The sequence below is a fragment of the Pieris napi genome, chromosome 4, assembly GCF_905475465.1.
Source record: "Pieris napi chromosome 4, ilPieNapi1.2, whole genome shotgun sequence".
NCBI classification, from domain to species: domain Eukaryota; kingdom Metazoa; phylum Arthropoda; class Insecta; order Lepidoptera; family Pieridae; genus Pieris; species Pieris napi.
Genome location: NC_062237.1, coordinates 7,129,973 through 7,149,276, shown reverse-complemented (window position 1 = coordinate 7,149,276; position 19,304 = coordinate 7,129,973). Strand labels below are relative to the sequence as shown.

Below are 19,304 nucleotides of genomic sequence, written 5' to 3'. Positions count from 1 at the left end.
AAAATTGGGCCTCTCAGTTTAGTTGTTTTTGTTAAAATGCCGAGATAATATCCTTTAACAATAAAAAAATAATCTAAAGATATGCAAATCTGATATATTTTATCACTACATTTTGCCTGGAAAAGTAATAGAGAGAATTAATAAATTAAATATGAATTAAGTTTTGATAAACCTTTCACAAAATGTTCGTGAGCTACGTATCAACGATATCTCTCTTAACATTTATTATATTTGTAGAATTCTACGTCGATAATCTAATATTTGTATGAATCGAATACGCCAATAGCCGCGTACTGACTGAGCGAGCAGCCTCGCGAAGCAGCCTCGGACGTTTGCTTCGCAACGTTTGCCGCGCGAGGCAGCCTCGGTCTGTAAGTTTTCTAATCCGAGGCTGCCTCGCGCGGCAAGTCCGAGCCATCGTGAGCATCGACGCTCAGTTTAACTTGAAGTCGAATAGAGACCGCGCGTGCCCGTATAGTTTGCCCGAGACCACCATGAGGCCGCACATTCGGAAAGCTGTCGCTACCACTGCCTTTTTAATAATTCTAAGGCTTGCAAAAAAAAGAAAACAGAAAACTAAACGTTTTTGGATTAAACTCTTATACAAAAATAGATTACAGGCTGGGAACAGATTATTTGAAGAGTTGTGCTTCGATGACGAAGAAAAAAATTTCACTCGAATGAGTAAAATCGAATTTGACAATGTGTATTCTCTCATAAACGCCAAAATAAGCAAGAAGGACACAAATTTTCGAGAAGCAATATCCGCTAGGGAAAGATTATTAGTGACGTTGAGATTTTTGGCCACAGGAGATTCTTATACCAGTCTACAGTATCTATTTCGTATATCAAAACAAAGGATATCGGTTATAGTTCCTGAAGTCTGTGATGCTATAATTGAGGTGTTAAAGGATTATGTTAAGGTAAAATAAAATTACATATTTTTATTATTTTTTTATTAATCTGATTAGAAAATTGGACAAATAATATAAGAAAATTAAACAAACAAATATTTAATGATGAGGAGCTGGAGAAGGAGGAGGGGGAGGCATCGAAATTGGTGAGATAGGAGGCATTGGTGAGGCAGCAGGCATCGGTGAAGTAGAAGGCATCGATGAGGCAGGAGGCATCGGTGAAGTAGGAGGCATCGGTGAAGTAGGAGGCATCGGTGAGGTAGAAGGCATTGGTGAGGCAGCAGGCATCGAATATGTAGATGGCGTCGATGAGGAAGAGGGATGAGACATATATCTTAAATTATCGTGTTCACCATATGATTGAGTATAATAACTATAACCACTGTATGCTCCCATGTCTGCATCAAAGATAATTTTATTTATTGCATTTTTTACGTATGCTAATGTAATTTTATCATACTTTCTCAACTCATTTCCTATATATTGGCCATACACATTATAGGGATCATTTTTTTCTGATATATTATCGCTTGCACACTGTTGTAAGAGTGTTAATGCTTCAGATATGGCGTTATCAGTAAGATCATCACTTTCGTTCATTTTGGATCTCTTTTTAGGTCTAGTTGACTTTTGTTTAGGTCCTTCCGTTGTCGTCGAGTTTGAAGTTTCATTTTTTTCTTCGTTATAACCGTCATCATTTCGAGTATTATCCAGACTTGCATTCTGTAAAGATAGAAATTATTACTTAATTTTATTTACAGATACCATCATCCGAAGAAGAGTGGCTTACCATAGCGAAAGAGTTTGAGAGCAAATGGAATTTCCCACATGTCATAGGAGCAATGGATGGGAAGCATGTTATATTACAGTCGCCGATAAATAGTGGCAATGATTATGACTGTTACAAAATGTTTCCAAGTATAGTGCTGTTTGCTTTAGTTGACGCTAACTATAAATTTCTGTACGTAGACGTTGGCAGCAAAGGACGTATATCAGATGGCGGTGTGTTTAAAAATACCAATTTATATAAAAAGGTCGAAAAGAAGGAATTGAACATTCCTTCACCAGAAATATTACAAATACCGTATAAAATTGCAGTGCCCTATTTTATTCTAGGCGATAAAGCTTTTGCTCTCAATGATTACACATTGAAACCTTATGAAGGTACTCCAGAAAGAGGTTCAATGGAAAGGATTTTCAATTACAGGCTGTCCAGAGCAAGAAGAGTTGTGGAGAATGCCTTTGGCATTTTAAGCTTCGTTTTTAGAGTACTGAGGAAGCCGCTACTATTAGAACCAGAAAAAGCTACGAAAGTCGTATTGACTACCATATGCTTATATAACTACTTGCGTAGAGATTTAGCTTCCTCACAAAGGTTCACTCCCCCAGGATCATTCGATGCCGAAGTTGAAGGGACAGTAATACCCGGCCGATGGCGACAGGATACAGAAATGTCATCAATGCTATCTATTCAAGCCATACCACGGCGAGGATCAACAAATATAAAAGAAATACGTTCACATTTAGGGAGACATTTCATAACAAACGGAGCAATTTCTTGGCAGAATAATTATCAGTAAATAATAGGTACTCACTTCTTCACCTAAAGTATCTTGTGTATTTCCTGGGTGATTTCTATCTCCTAGAAAACTGAAGGCTTCATAGGCATACCAATTCGAAACATATATTTCACCACGACCTGCAGTATAAAATAAAAAAAAATAATATTAGAAATAATATAAAAACCGATGTAACTTTGAATATAATAAAATGAATGTTGTTAACCCTAATCATAAACATTAAATAATAAATACCTGATCCTGTGATTCGGCTTTTTTTTTCTCTCGACTTTTCCCTCCTGTAAGACCCTAGTAAAGAGTCCATTTTTTTCTTTAATTCAGCTATTGGAAGGTTCATTTCCTGGCTTATTTTTCTCCATGCATCTTCCCTTAGTCCTCTATTTGTGTAATCAGGACATTGCGCATCCCAAAGTCGTCTATATTCACCATATAGTCGTATTAATTTAAGACACTGTTCTTTATCCATGACGCACAACTAACACGCAACGAATAAGCGAGGCAAAACACTACCGTCTTGAGTGAGCGCGGCAAACGTACTGAGGCGCCTTTGAACATCGACAAAAACCGACAACGTTCGGCTCGGGCCGCGGCACGCTCGGGCGAGGCAGCGCGTGCGTTTGCCTCGGGCGAGGCACGTCTTGACCGACCGAGGATTTGCCTCGCGAGGCAGCCTCGCGAGGCTGCTCGCTCAGTCAGTACGCGGCTAATAACCACATACGCTTTGTAAAAGTCATAAAAGACACAAGTTATTAACAAGCCATTCCCCCGGATTCACTTAATCGTGCGTGTTTGAGCCAACTGAAGCTTGAAATACAAAATCGCGACACATTCTTCTAGATCAACGAAGCCTTTTGTAGGTCAAAGGCTGTAATATCACATATTTATTACCAGATGTATTCTTAACGCTACTTTATTGTTATTAAGTCTCTCTGTCAACCTATTTTAATAAAGCAATGCAACCTTATTGTTGTTGTATATGTATATATATATGTATTTTATGTGTGTGTGTATATTTTGTAACTTTTTGTAAATTTTTCAAGGAATAAATGAGGCTTAATTATTATTATTAATTATTAATGCCACCTTATGAGAATTTTGTGCACGATAAAAATCTTGTGATTATTTCTTATATAGTTTTAAGAATGTTTATGACCACTGAGAATAATGTAGATTTCTTCAAATTTGCGATTTTCTAAAACAAATTTCAGTGTCAATATTTGTGTGTATAATGAAAGTACCCTCCAGGGTCGAGACTCCTTGGGCGATTTATTGGTAAGGCACAAACTCTAGAATCTCGTATGTCTATCACGTTTTTGAGTTGTGAGAGTCTGCGCTTAGCTCTGAATTTTAGCCTGAGGTTTATATTTGATATTCAATCTAAAGGTGCCTTTATTCATATATATATACTAGCAGACCGGCCAAGCGTTGCTGTGGCTAAGGTTTTTGTTATATTACATAGTAGTAAACTATTCAAGGGAAACGGTAGGAGAACACCAGTCATGGGGACCACCATGCTTTATTGGTGGTTATGCCATTAAATTGTAGCTTATGTGAAACGTAGGTACTTTCAACACAGAGCCATCTGTTAGAATTGTGACTATCAAATAATAAACAAATATTTTGCAATAAAATAATATTGCGGGTATAAATTGAGATGTAAGCTATCCTATCTTTTAAGTTGGATCAAACTACACACGGTGTGCAAATTTGATTGATATCGGTTCGATAGTTTAGGAGTCCATAGCGGACAAACAACGTGACACGTAATTTTTATATATTAAGATATATAGATTCATCAGCATCATTTTCTTAAAAAACTTAATAGCCAAATAACAAATACGATAATGCCTTTGGTCTACGGTTTAAAATAAAGCCGATTGACTCTCAAAACATACAAGGATTGTTTGAAAATAGGTGGAAAATTTTATTTTATTTGGATCGTTGGACAATGTTTGAAAACAAAAAAACTTAATTCTCCCCTTGTTAATTACTCAGCTGATATTGAAATAGGAAGAAATCTTGGAGTGAATTATTTTTGGTGAATAAAAAATATTGTATTTATAGTATCTTAAAATATAAATTAAAAGGTAAATCATTTTATTGTTAGTTATTAAACCCTGATTCAAGTTAACCCACCGACGCGATATTTACATTATTAATTTATTTTATTTTATTAATTATTCAATTATTTTTGAAATCACATTTATAAATGTTTTAAAAGATTTTTTGCAGAAACACGATTCTGAATGACGTAAATCGATATTGTTATACCCGCGATCTTTGAATTATTCCTAACGACCTTTGAGTTGAGTCACAAAAAAAATATAACCGCTCATGCTAAAAAAAATGTTAACAGTCAAGGTTTCACTCAAACTATTTCTACATGGATTGTAAAGTTAAAAATATAGACAACAACATGAAGTAACACTTCATGATGCTGTGCTAACACAACAGATGGGTCTACGGTTAACAAATGCGAGTGAAGAACCAGCGTCGTACACGAGGCGATGGAGATGTACCAGCAGACTTTGTCTGCCGAATTTTAACAGCGATACAATTCTAGCTCACACGAGTAATATTATGTATGGGTACATCTGTAGGGCTTAAGGTCGTTAGGTTCTTAGGTCTCACAAATATTTAGTTATTTAGTGCAGCTTGCAATACATAGGGACAAATTCATATACAACCTCTAAGACCTGTCTAGGTGTTTTATAAAAACTGGCCCAGCCTTGGCAGACCATTTGGTTTAGCCAAAATTATTATTTACCTATGTTGACCGTACATTTGTCTTTTTTAGTATAACGTAACGAAGATTGAATTAGTTTTAAGTAGTTTAAGCGCTAATTGTCTTAGGTTTTTATTTACTAAAGAAATCACTATTCACGATTCGGTAGTTGAACCTACCAGAGCGTATTAAATATTATAATTTGAGACCCGACATCGAATCTAACCTGATATGAGATGTCTTGGACCCATTACGAAACTGTAGTCAAGAGGCTATCAAAGCTTGCAGCCCTAACGGAAAATAAATAGAGTTTTTATCACTTAATTACAACTGTCGGGAAATTGATAAAAAGGGGAAAACGGAAGTTTTATCAAGAAACGGACTAACTGTTTGTGAACCGAATACGAAAAGATTGGGAAACTAATGGATTTCTTATATCCGTTTGCGGAAGGAAATGATTTATATATTATTTGGCTTATTGAGTCTTATTATATTGACATCTATTTTTTGCTTGCTTGTGTTTTGTTTGCTTAACATTGGTAACATAGTTATTTTATAGGTTATCTATCCATTTATGGCTTGAATTAAATTAGATTCTTCTAAAACGATTTAAAGTTACGTATCACATACACATATTTTATTCTAATATACGGTTTCTGGTTCTTAAAGCTATCTAAAATTTAAGGTAAGTAAGAGTAGTTATTCCAGAGGGAAATTCAACACGAACAACGTGTAATGTGTTACAAACTATATATGTAAATACCAAAATAATGTATTTTTTACATAATATAATGTAATATTTACTAACAATGTATAACGACTTGGTATTTAAAACATTAATTACCTTAAGAACTAACAAATTTTATTATTTATAATATATTTTATTATTTTATAATATTATGTTTTATTATTTTGAAATACGAAACGGGCGGTCGTTTTTTACATACACAAATAAATAGGACGTACGATTTCATATTACGGTTAATGAAAATATCGAGGAAACCAATACTTCTAACACTCCATGCCAGACACAGCGTACAGCAAAACCATCAAGCAAAACTGTAGCGTCACTTGTCTTTTCTATACTAAGTGTGGTTTCACGTAATAGTTTTATTAATTGAATAAAAGTCAACCAATCGTATTTTTCGCTGACGAGCGAGTTTTTTGAAATAAAATATAGTCTCTGAGTAATTTTCAAACAAAGCTTATTAGACTCCGGCAAACTGAGGGCTCTCAATTATCTGATACTCACGGAATTGTGGCTTCATAATGGGAACTTAGACCTCTTTTGAACTCATTTTCATTCCAACCTCTCTCAAATGGAGTGTTTCAGAAAAATGTTATGAAATTTTCAGGTTAATTAAATTAAAATTCGTTCAGTCATAATTGAATCTCTAAAACTGGACAGATTTTTATATTTTTTATTTTAACAACATGTGACTAAAATTTGCATTGAATTTGACGTGGACCAAATTTTAACTACACCGTAAGTTTTTGGAATACTTTTCTCCACTTACTTGAATATAAAAAAACTCTTCTCTGTAACAAAACAACATTACTAAAACGAGTTGCATGCGTCGCTAACATGAGACTAAAATAACTAAGACTTTAATTTATTCTGATCAATTTACCCGATTAAATTATAGATTTAGGGTCTGTTTCACAATGTATGGATAAAGTACCAAATAGCTATGCAACACATAAATTATTTAGTAGATAAATTGTGCTATTTTACATTCATCGGACTCATATCTTATGATGGACTTTATGTGCCGAATAGCGCTATCTTCGACAGTCGTGAAACGCAACAATAGTGTTTATCCTACCAATAAGTAATAAATAGCTAATTTGGAACTTATGTAGAACTTATCCATACATTGTGAAACAGACCCTTAGCGTTAGAAATGTCAATTGATTAAAGTTTAAAATTGTATAGTTTAAGGAGTAAAATTCTATGAATCACCAGGAAAATTGGCTCCTAGATCACGTCTCACCGTTAGTAGTGTTCAAACCACGTTTTCCAAATTATGATTTGTGGTCGCAAATAGTTTCAAAATTATGTACTATAAATCAGTAAAAGACGTTTACGAAGGAATAATTTTTCACTTTAAACGCAATTTAAAATTATTTTTCTGAATATTAAAAATGGTGAAGATAAGGAATGTAGACTTAAGTTAGACCTTATGAAGGAAAATCTAGTTTCTTTGATTTCAGGTGAATCTTGAAGTTTAAATGGATGAATGAGGTATGCGACAACTTTTTTTATAAAAGTAAAATTTAGAGGAGCATTTTTTATTTTAAATATAATCCTGTATCAGGTAAACGTGTCTGTAATGTTTTATCATTACAGACAAGCATAACTTTTATCTTATCTAGGTTTACATTTTCCGCGTACAAATTGGTGAAAGTCGCCTTATATAAGATAATAATTTTTCTATATACATCCTTGTAGGTGAGTCGTTGCAAATTGGGATCTGTTGTTTAGATTGGCCAGCTCGAAATCCTGGCCTCAATCCAATTGAGAATGTCTGGAATGTTCTAAAGAGACGAGTAATCAGTGTAACCTGCTCCACAAAACAATACTCTTCTGCAAAAGAGTGGGAAGGAATTTCTCAAAACATCGTGGAAAACATGCCCAGAAGGATGCAAAAAACCTGAATTCACTACACTTTTCTGTTCTCTGATAAGTTATAGGTTGAGTTACTAATTCGTCATTATTATTGTATTTTTTGAAGAGAAAACTTCTTAGTATTTATTTTAAATGATAATTATACCACTTTATTGTTCAATTTTAACTTTTAATTTAATGATACGCCAAACTCTTTTGCAAACTATCTCAAATTGCGATGGTGCAAATCTTAGAACTGACACACTATCTGCACTTATCATAATACTGTTATGTGGGATGACGACTTGTACACGGGTAAATGCATATAACTTTTTAGATTGCGATATATAGATATATATATATATATATATATAATGTTTTATTATTACAGACAAGCATAACTTTTATCTTATCTAGGTTTACATTTTCCGCGTAGAAATTGGTGAAAGTCGCCTTATATAAGATAATAATTTTTCTATATACATCCTTGTAGGTGAGTCGTTGCAAATTGGGATCTGTTGTTTAGATTGGCCAGCTCGAAATCCTGGCCTCAATCCAATTGAGAATGTCTGGAATGTTCTAAAGAGACGAGTAATCAGTGTAACCTGCTCCACAAAACAATACTCTTCTGCAAAAGAGTGGGAAGGAATTTCTCAAAACATCGTGGAAAACATGCCCAGAAGGATGCAAAAAACCTGAATTCACTACACGCGTATTAATTTACACGATTATAAGTATAGCGATTACAGTTAAATTTCAGTGACTTAACTTTATAAATATATAATAATTTATTAAAATCAATTTGTGTGTTTTCAACTTCTTTAATTAAACAAGTGTTTATGTCCCTAAACAGGCCAATAAAAGAGGCCAATTTTTGGGGCATTATGTCTGACACATTTGACGCTGAATAATGGATTTTGACATTTGAAGTGTACCGTTATATATAATATATATATATATATGTATATAATATATGTTTATTTTCAAAAACTGAGAACTACGTGATTTTGTATCTTCTTGTAAATTAACTTTCGATTATGTTCTAATAAAATAGTAAAAGATAAATAAAATTGAAATAAGAAATCATTGAAAATAGTGGCACCGCAGTAACTTTATTTTATATGGAAAATTTAAGGTTGCATTAACACTTATATTCTTTAAGCCTTGTGTATATTGTGTATGATGCACAAGTATACGTAAATATACATGTATACAAAAATGTTTTACAGTACATAGTTCAGTATGGAATAAAGTAAAAATATTCTTCAGCTCTGAAGGTACAGATTAGGATTTGGATAAGGACACTGAATATAAGTTTTTAATAGTCATTCTTAGTATTATATAAATCATCGTGACGCTAACGTACTTTAAAAATAAATTTAATTAAGATTAAGAAAGGTATCGATAATCTCACATTTTTATCAATTTTATATCGATATAATAAAAATTATCTAACCGATTAAATCTTGCAACGCACCATTTATAATATATAACGGTCATCAATTATACTATAAATTTGCGAGTATTTTAGTATATAAGCTTTGTCATCACATATTTCAGCAGTACGCGAAAATACATCGATCGGAGTTCGACAATTCTAAGTGATAAAACACACTAGCGATGGGTCAGGCGTGTGAAAAACAAACTGATGTACGAGCATCAGCTCTGGAACTCATTGGTAACACTCCATTAGTTGCTTTGGATCGTCTCCATACAGGTCCTGGACGTCTATTAGCCAAGTGTGAATTCATGAATCCAGGCGGATCTATTAAGGACCGAGCGTCGTACCATATGATACAAAAGGCACGGTTACGAGGAGAACTTAAGCCTGGAGACCTTGTCGTAGAAGCAACATCTGGTAATCAAGGATGCGGCCTCGCAGTGGCTTGTTCAGTTTTGGGGCACCCCTTGACTCTAACCATGTCTAAAGGCAATACCGTACAACGTGCAATCCATATGGAAGCCCTTGGAGCTAAATGCATTAGAGTTCCACAAGTCGAAGGCACATATGGCAATGTTACTAATGCAGATCTTATGGCAGCTAAAGATGAAGCTATAGCTTTGCAACAGAAAACTGGAGCATTCTTTGTAAAGCAATTCCTTAATGAAGACAACGTTGAAGCACACTACACTAGCACTGGCCCGGAAATTTGGCACCAAACCGCGGGCAGAGTGAATGCTTTTGTTACCGCTGTTGGAACGTCGGGTACTTTTATGGGTGTTTCGAAATTCTTGAAGAAACAAAACCCAAAGATACAATGCTACGTTGTAGAACCCGACGGTTGTGAACCAATCAAAGGAAAGCCGATAACCAAAGCATCCAATACACTTCAAGGATCGAGTTATGGTGTTGTACCAGATCTGTTTAAATATGATATCATGAATGATACTATTACAGTCACAGATGAAGAGGCTGAGGAATACATGCATTTAATTGGAAAGAAAGAAGGTTTATACGTAGGATATACCAGTGGCGCGAATGTATGTGCAGCTGTCAAATTGCTCAAATCAGGCAAATTACCTAAAAACGCATGGGTCGTTACCATTCTTTTTGACACAGGTCTTAAGTATACTCCCGTACCTGAATCATTGATGTAAACTTTGATAAGTGTTTAAATAGAACAATATTGTAATTAAGCGTAAAGAATGGTGCGTATAAATGATAAAAGCGTAAATAAGAGCTACATCACTTCAAAACGCTTCAAAGATCTTAACGTCAAATTTATTTATTTAACTAAATACTTAATAGCTAATAAGCTACCATTACAAATTACCCCAATGCGGTAACTATTTTAAAACTATTAAATGCGGTAAACATTTACATCACATACTATTCAAAAGTAATAAATTAAAATACAATAGAAATAAAGTATTTTTTACGGTACAGCCTTGCGATTCTGTAACTCACTTTTCGAACTCACACAGCGGTTTTTGGCATTTTGATAAACAATAAACTACAAGGAGGTACCTTATCAAAATGCCAAATCATAAAATGACTGTTTCACGACTGATTTGAGTGCGACGGCCGCTGTGAAAACCGCTGTGTGAGTTCGAAAAGTGAGTTATAGAATCGCAAGGCAGGAACTGAGATGAAGCAAATTTTTTGTCAATTAACTCAACAGACAATTAAAAACGCCTGTTAATGTATGTAGTTCATTAATAGTTTATGTAAGTTATTCTCACGAGTGTAATAATTAGGGGTAAAAATAGAATAAGTTATAATTAGATCAGATTTATTTGAAATTAAGTTTTTTAACAAATAATAATACCATAGGAAATTAAAAGTGGCTTTTTATTTATATTCATTGTTGCTGTGTTTTTCAAAATAATTTTATTATTCGATGTTTTAAGATATATACACATTTTATGGAAATTAAAAGTAAATTTTTAAAGAAATGACATTCCGAATTTTAATATGACTTCGACAACGATGTCACAATGTTTTTTTTTAAAGACAATTCACACCAATTGACCTAGTCCCATGGTAAGCTGGTGAAGCTTGTGTTATGGGTCCTAGGCAATGGATATACATACATATTATAGATAGATAGACATATAAATACATATTTAAACACCCAAGACACAACACCAAATGCTCATCACGTCGATGTTCGTCTCAGCCGGGGATCGAACCCGGGACCCATGGATACGCAGTCAGGGGTACTAACCACTAGACCAATGAGTCGTCGCGAATTCCCGAATTTATACACATATAAAATAAAATATGTTTATTATGGAATATAAGATACAGGTATCACGTCATTAAATTTGAATCGGTAGACATCCCTACTTATCGGCAAAGAAAATAGAGGGCCCAGAGGAAAAGGCTCATCATCATACAAATGACTATATGTATATATTTCAGGCAGTACCTATATATGACGTCATCGTATAATGCTCTCTATTTAATAGGTTATTCGAAAAAATCAAAAACGAAATAAAAAATATTAACTTATGATCAGAACAAAGAACAATCAAGAAAAGTTTATATTTATTATTATACTGGAATTTGGTAATTACCATAGTGAAATTAGGAAAACAACGGTAACATTAAAATGAACTTGGTATTAGGAGTTTTTGTCAACTCATTTTGCTGTAAGTCAATTTTAAAAAACAGCTTTGTCGCGCCAATGCAAATTCTTTTGACAGAGGGTAGGTACAATTCAGAGTTGTGCTAAGGCAATTGTGAATTTTAATCAGAATATTGTCGTTCTGCATTAAAAAAATATTAGTTTAATTACTGCCTGGTATCAGAATCAAAAATGCCGGTCGTAATAGCTACGGATCGTTTAGCAAACTCGTTTTGAGCAGTTGCAAGAAAACTTCGCGTCGCCTCGTAAACCGCCTTCGAGAAGTCGGATAAAAATGGTATGACAGCAGCCTTGCGATTCTTTAACTCACTTATACATACACATGAACAATAAACTACAAGCTCCCACCTTTTCAGAATGCCAAATCATAAAATGACTGCTTCACGACTGATTTGAGAGCGACCGCCGATGCGAAAACCGCTGTGTCAGTTCGAAAAGTGAGTTACAGAATCGCAGGGCTGTTGTAAGTATTTTAAGTTTGAATAACGGGCTTCGGAGCTCGTAGCGAGATGATAATAATATAACATATATATTTGTATGTCGTATATCGTGTGAACCCTTTATTGATGTTTGTATAATATACATGCATATGTACGTCCGTAAATGTTTATGAAAGGCTAAGAGCGGTTGCGATACGTGAGTTTAGTACCATAATATAATATGACGAGATATCATCAAAGCCAAAAGTTGAGTCAGGCGACACTCGTTAAGGAGTGCATAGATTTAGAGAAATAGACTAGACATCATTTTGCTATTATGAAATTTAACAAAGGCTTATAGACTTCGCACATGTCCCTTGAAAATATTTATGCTAAATTAATTAAAAGTAATATTCTGATTCTGTCCAATCAGAAAGAATGTTTCGTAATTACTTAGCAATTTATGAGTAGCGATAATGTGTTAAAAATTGTCACAAATATTAATTTATTATATCAATTGTTATCATTTAGATAACGATTGCTTATTATAACTAAGGCAGCGTGTAATAATTCTGAAATATTTTTATTATTATTCTAATAATTATACTATAATAGATTGGGCCATAAATTCGTGTGATTTTCGTATTCCGTTTAAACAGCGACCATCTAAAAAATCCAGGTCCTCAGGTAGGATCTAAACTTCAAACGCATGACCTCATAGGAATCATAAAGCATAAGGAAAAAGAAATAAGAAAAAATTTCGGACACATTACAAGATTAAATTTCACATTCTTAGCACTAAATTTAATTATTCACTAACAATTTTTGAAGATAATAAAAGAAAGAATGTCAATAAATAAATATTTCTTAATGTATTTATCTAGTAGTCTATGCTTGTGGACAAAATAATCTCGTAACATAAGTAGCGCTACGCACAAGTCGAAAACAAGTTGTATTTGTGGCATAAGTTGTTTTATAAAATAAGCCCGTTTACGTAATGAGGCATTTCTTCATAACGTATATGCCATTTCTTAATTACCGCTACAGTTTTAGAACTTTTACACAGACATATTTAAACATTATTTATTTGTTTGCATCGACTATTTACAGTTATACAACACAAAATATAACAGTTTAACAAATAACACATAAATCAATGTTATATTGGAGTCATAAAGCACGCCAAACATGTCTATCATGCCAAGGCTATTAAATAATTACGCTCCCTCAAACGTTAGTCTATAACAGTATATCAATACTACGATTTGATCACTAATGCAGAGCCATATCGTGGAATGACTCTGCGTTAAGCTGTTTATATCGCTAAACGTTGCCGATTAAACGATATAGTCGACCATTTCATCAGTTAATAATTTAATTCAGCAACCGGGACGTAAATATAATCATAATAACAAATTCATTATTATTTACGATACGATTGTGTACTTTTTAGATGTTCAGAAGTGTCGTATGGATGTCGTCATTTTTCATCGTAAAGTTTCAGGAAATTATTATTTTATGACGAAAGGATTTCCTGTTGAATAAAACGTAATAATAATATAGCCTTTTATTCAGATCGACTTAGGCACGCACATAAACATAGATCATTATATTAAACTAGATAATAGAAGGTTAAAAAAAAACGTCTCAGCGACAAATCAGATGAGAGGTCAAAAGGTAAGTAGGGCAGGACCTGAGGACAGGTGATGGCCCTCGTGGGGTCTTTTGCCTACTATAACGATATTTCCCTTCTTTTCGTACAAAAGCATCGTCTCTTGTAAAAAGTGTCAATGGGAACTATCCATTGTACTACATACAATATGTTGTTTGTTGTAAAAACGAACGATCGTTGAGTGCTAAAAAATATCATGGCCACGGGATTAACTACCCTACAGATTGTATATACTGCAAATATAGTTTCAATCAGTAATCAATTTTTGCACATTAGCAAAACAAATTTAAAATATATTTTTTACTGGTGAATATTTTGCTCTTTAAAATATTATTTCAATATCTTATATAAATAGGGTGAAACGCGAAGCAACTTACTTGAGTTACGCTATTTAGTTAATAGTTATATCCAACCGTAAACAGTAAAAAATACGAAAGTTTATTAGTTATACTGTATACACAATTAAATTACCTATGGCTAGTGTTTTAAATATTAGTGACGCCCAGTAGTTGGTGTAGCTACATTATTTTTTATAAAACCTGCTTGAGACCTTAAACATTCCCGTAAAAGCTGATTTAGACACGACAAAAAAAAAAACGCCCTATGTGGGGTGGGTACCATGATTAGTTAGCCGTTAGATTTCTGCCTTGCGATTCTGTAACTCACTTTTCGAACTCTCACTGCGGTTTTCACAGCGGCGGTCGCGCTCCAATCAGTCGTGAAGCAGTCATTTTACGATTTGGCATTCTGATAAGGAGGGAGCTTGTAGTTTATTGTTTATCAGAATGTGAAATCGTACAGAATCGCAAGGCAGTAAATATTTTGTAAAGCTCTTAGTATTCGTATACATTTAAATAATTTCAATGCTACATTCAATAAAGTAAAGCATATTTGTATCGTCTTATATCTTCATTTCTGTTTTATTTGAACCGAAAGCGCATCAAATGAAATATGAGGGTTCAAAGATACTCCTCAGGGATTTCAATATCATAAATTCACCCCAGTGAGGGGTGCCGAATCTGCAATTCTCGCCTTAGACAGGTTAACATAAAATATGTAAAATATTACTCAATTTATAATTACTAAATTCTCAACCATAAATCACATTTCTGAAATACAATTATTGAGGTTCATTTATATTATTATATTTAAGTTAAACGATTCGTTCAAATTTGCTTTGTTATACGGAGTATATAATAATAATAGATGACTAATACTAACGAAATTGATCTGTTATGTGTATAGAATTAACAATAATTTTTTTTTTGGGTTTACGTTACGTACATTACATCAAAGAGAAGAGCAGCATAATTTGTATATTTAACAAAGGATCTTACAACTGATAAAGCTACATTGCAAAACAGGGCTTCTGGGACATAAACAACTTAACATTGGAAATATTGAAATTTTGTAAATCCATTCTCATAAGTTGAACCAACCAACCACTCAAGATAAAAGGTATTTAAATTAGAAAAATATCATTCCAGTCGACGCGACGTCTTCGGTCTAATCGAAGTACAATAGTTAAATCTCACAAAAGTATTCCGACTTGTAAGTAAAGCTGAGGGCGGAATGTTGTAACTTTAATATGAAGATGTCTAGAGAAGTTGTGTATAACTTTATTGAAGCTACAAGTATGTAACAAAGCGCTTGATTAGATGGATAAGTTGGGATGAGACCCACATCTTAAACTTGTATAATACTTGATGCAAATCAGACACCCTTGGATAATGTTTAGATCCATTACGAAATTCTGAGAATCTAATCTATATTTGGTAATTATTTAACTTGAATTTTGCATTTCTATTAATTTTATAACGGGGTTTTGTACGCTGAATTTTGAATGAGTCATGAATTAAAAAAGTAAAAGTTAGCAATTAACGAGCGAATTTTAGGGTAAGATCTAAAGTCGAGATGTAATGAATGAACGTAGAAATGTAATGGATTTTGACTAGCGTCTGTATAACAAGTCAAAAATGTAATTAGTTTCATTAATCAAGCGTATTTATTTATATTATTAATTTAATATTTATTGAAGTCGTAGCTTACGCGTAGTTTCGACTATTCTTACCCTCACCTTCAGATTCAGAGTCACTTAGCGCTAGTTTATTTTTAACGCGTAAGTCAACGCAAATGGATGAAGATTTGCAAGAAAAAAGTCATTTTCATACACAAATCGATATAACAATTAACGGTCCCAGAGGCGTATGTGCCCCTTGGACTTAATAAAATAATATTCAAACTCAACTCAAATTCAAAATAACTTTATTCATATTGGTAACGAAGTACACGTACGACGTGTCAACAGATAATATGTTGAAAATTTACATTTACTACCTAGAAAAGGTGGGAGCTTGTACTTTATTGTTTATCAGAATGCCAAATCATAAAATGACTGCTTCACGACTGATTTGAGAGCGACCGCCGATGCGAAAACCGCTGTGTGAGTTCGTGAAGTGAGTTACAGAATCGCAGGGCTGCTCGCAAGTGAAGGGCGTAGAGCGGGCAAGAAGAAGGGGCAAGAAACTCTCCGCCACTCTTTTTACTCACGAAGTTTTGAGTCATACAAATTGTATGAACTGGAGCAAATCAATCCCAAGGATTAGAATCATTTAAATAATCGTCAAATTTATAAAAAGCTTTATTGATTAATTTACGTCTAACGAGAGTTTTGAATTTATTCAGTGATTATTCTCTAATTTCGCTTGGGAGTTTAATGTAAAAACGAATACATTTTCACAAACCCTTATATTTTTAGATTTATAAGTAACGATAGGAAAACAATATTACAGAATCCATCACGGTGAGTTATGTGTGATCCGAAATTGGATGCTTTAATTGTACCCCTCCCGTGAGGAATATGAAATTTGATACGATATGGCAACCCCAGCGATAAATAAAAACGTGTACCTTATTTCTCTCTTTCATGTAGGTGACCTTTGACATCCATGTACATTAGTCAAAGACAAAATATAGCTTTGCATTTATATCTGAATCCTACTACATTGCATACATTCACATACAGTTCCCCAAAAGTACCAAAAAGCATTCTAGTATAATGTCTAATAAAGAATGTTACTTAATCTACCTAGGTTTTTTTAGCGCGTCCAGCATGTTTGTAAAGGTAAGGATACCCAACTTGTCCAACGCACAAGAATCGCGAAACATCTGGGATAAGATTAAACGCTCCCAGAATAGAATTCTAGAGGCTGTGTATTCTAACATGTGTGGCAGTCTATTTCACCTCACATTTCCACTGTGACAAAGATCTCTACGGTATGACGTAATATTATTTAAAATCATAATAATAATTCTTGTTATTTGAATAAAAATATAGCACTCAAAATGTGTTCAAGATTCTTTAAAGAATACATCATATTCACTTTCCTGAACACATGTTTTGTATCATATCCAAAAAACTCAACTTTTTTAAAGTTGAAGTGTCGGACAAAGGGACTGTATAATTAAGTAAGGCCACCACTAATTAAACAATTTTTTGTTAAATTAATTTGCATTTTCTCTTTGTGTTAAAGATTTTGTCAGAGTTGTGTGACATTGAAGAGCCTTATACCCCCGGAGTGTTAAAATTTGCTTAATTTCAAAGAAAAATTAGATGGCTTAGCCAAATAATTTCCGCCGCTATTATTTGTACACTGGCTGAGTTCACAAGAGTTGCTTCGTTACGTCGTTATAAGATTTATGTATATAAATATATTTTTGTAATATGTAGTATGTTATGTAGGTTAATTGTGTGGGAATAATTTATGTGTCGTTCTATCGCATTAGTAATAACTGTAAAGATAGAATAATAATGTAGAATAAATAAATTAATTAATAAATATTACCTATTTTTGGTTCTTTTTGTCTTTACAATAAAACATTTTTAAGAAGTCACCTCATGAAGTGGAGCAGACACATTACTATACACGTTTCGTTGATGTTTTTAAATAAGTACACGATCACGTTTATGTGTCTGACACTACTCCACATTGTCCCCATTTCTCAATAACCAAGAGAAATTAAAAATGACTGTTACTTTTGTGTTTAATCGATCTAAGAACCTCTTGTATCTCTTTTATATCAAAGACAGAATTATCACTGAAAGTATTTCGCAACGTCCCGATGGCACCAAAGTAACGACTCTCATGTCGTTAACAGAGACATCCGCTATCTGGCTGTGAAATTGCATTCGTATAGCCCAAAGGCGCTTTATACGACCTCTTATTAATCAAATTTATCTCGTCTTTGAATAGTGGAATATCTAAACAACTATATTATTAAAACTCGTAACACCTCACTGGAGTGCCAAACTTTCTAGATATATTTTCTTAATTATAGGTGACCAATTGTTCCCGACCTAAGAGATTTCAAAAACTTTTAAAAGTAGTTAGTAAGGCTGTGTATTTGTTAAAAATATACCCGTGTTCTTCGTGATATATAACGGTTTTCAGCGGCTTCACTTTTAACATTTTTATTCTCGAGATATTTGAAGAGATTAACTGTGAAAACCATTAGTGAACAGGGATTTTTGAAAGATTTGCATAAATTGTCTTAAGTACAAAGGGATGAAAGTATGAATTAACAGCCCATCATTACGTATAGAGTAGGTATGTTCAACACAGACTATTTTATTTTGTAGTTTTTGCGATAATCTTGAAGCAAGTTATGAGAACTCTTGATATTTACTAGCCTTATGAAAGGAGCGGAGTTTATCTCGAAAATCTCCAACTGTTTTACTACAAATTTACGTAAATAAACCTGCGACGTTTAACTGAATTAATATTTAATTTCATATTTACAGCTTTCACCAGTTATCTGAAATTTCACAATTATAGAATTCCTAGATTTTCCTTTATAAGACGACTATTAATTAATAAGTCTGGCAGCTCGCTGAACCGAATGTAAGCCGGCTAAACGCAAAGCTTCTAATTAAATTTTTTTATCAAACTTAGTCAAGTAAAAATTATTTAATGGATCTTATTTTCATAAGTCCCGGGAAAGAGTATGAAATAAAAACAGCTACTTCAGCGCTGTAATACTAATACTGTAATATACGTTTGAAAGCACCTAGGTTTCATAAAAAATAGAATTATGTAATTAAAATAAACAGCCGAGATTTAATTGCCCCTCGTTCAGGGTCAGGGGTGATTAAAATGCCGTGTACTCCAGATTTAATATAAACATTTTGGCATTAATTCATCTCAACAAACCTGATGTATCTTTTGGAGAGGGTTTAAAGGTCGATGTTGCTGTCTCTAGTAGATTAACAAGCTCCGAAAGTAATTTGTCTTCCGT

The 19,304-nt window shown here is 33.5% G+C and overlaps 3 protein-coding genes across 3 annotated transcripts; 2 read left to right on the top strand and 1 right to left on the bottom strand.

Moving 5' to 3' along the window:
• Nucleotides 1–494: 494 nt before the first annotated feature.
• On the top strand, nucleotides 495–2,532 carry LOC125049007. Its single transcript, XM_047648001.1, has 2 exons — nucleotides 495–923; nucleotides 1,676–2,532. Exons 1-2 carry the CDS (start codon nucleotides 495–497, stop codon nucleotides 2,492–2,494), a joined length of 1,248 nt encoding a protein of 415 aa, XP_047503957.1. The 3' UTR covers nucleotides 2,495–2,532.
• LOC125049008 (myosin tail region-interacting protein MTI1-like) lies at nucleotides 923–2,960 on the bottom strand. The gene is made up of 3 exons (XM_047648002.1): nucleotides 2,729–2,960; nucleotides 2,510–2,613; nucleotides 923–1,637 (listed from the first exon to the last, which is right to left on the bottom strand). Exons 1-3 carry the CDS (start codon nucleotides 2,958–2,960, stop codon nucleotides 1,014–1,016), a joined length of 960 nt encoding a protein of 319 aa, XP_047503958.1. The 3' UTR covers nucleotides 923–1,013.
• A 6,420-nt stretch (nucleotides 2,961–9,380) lies between these two features.
• Nucleotides 9,381–10,562, top strand: LOC125048914 (cysteine synthase B-like). Its single transcript, XM_047647876.1, has one exon. It carries the CDS (start codon nucleotides 9,448–9,450, stop codon nucleotides 10,423–10,425), a length of 978 nt encoding a protein of 325 aa, XP_047503832.1. The 5' UTR covers nucleotides 9,381–9,447; the 3' UTR covers nucleotides 10,426–10,562.
• The last annotated feature ends 8,742 nt before the right edge of the window (nucleotides 10,563–19,304 follow it).

Coding starts and splice junctions, on each gene's coding strand:
- LOC125049007 (XM_047648001.1), top strand. CDS start 495: ATGAGGCCGCACATTCGGAAAGCTGTCGCTACCACTGCCTTTTTAATA. Junction 924..1,675: donor TGTTAAAGGATTATGTTAAG/GTAAAATAAAAT, acceptor TTTTATTTACAG/ATACCATCATCCGAAGAAGA.
- LOC125049008 (XM_047648002.1), bottom strand. CDS start 2,960: ATGGATAAAGAACAGTGTCTTAAATTAATACGACTATATGGTGAATAT. Junction 2,614..2,728: donor AAGCCGAATCACAGGATCAG/GTATTTATTATT, acceptor TTTATACTGCAG/GTCGTGGTGAAATATATGTT. Junction 1,638..2,509: donor AAGATACTTTAGGTGAAGAA/GTGAGTACCTAT, acceptor CTATCTTTACAG/AATGCAAGTCTGGATAATAC.
- LOC125048914 (XM_047647876.1), top strand. CDS start 9,448: ATGGGTCAGGCGTGTGAAAAACAAACTGATGTACGAGCATCAGCTCTG.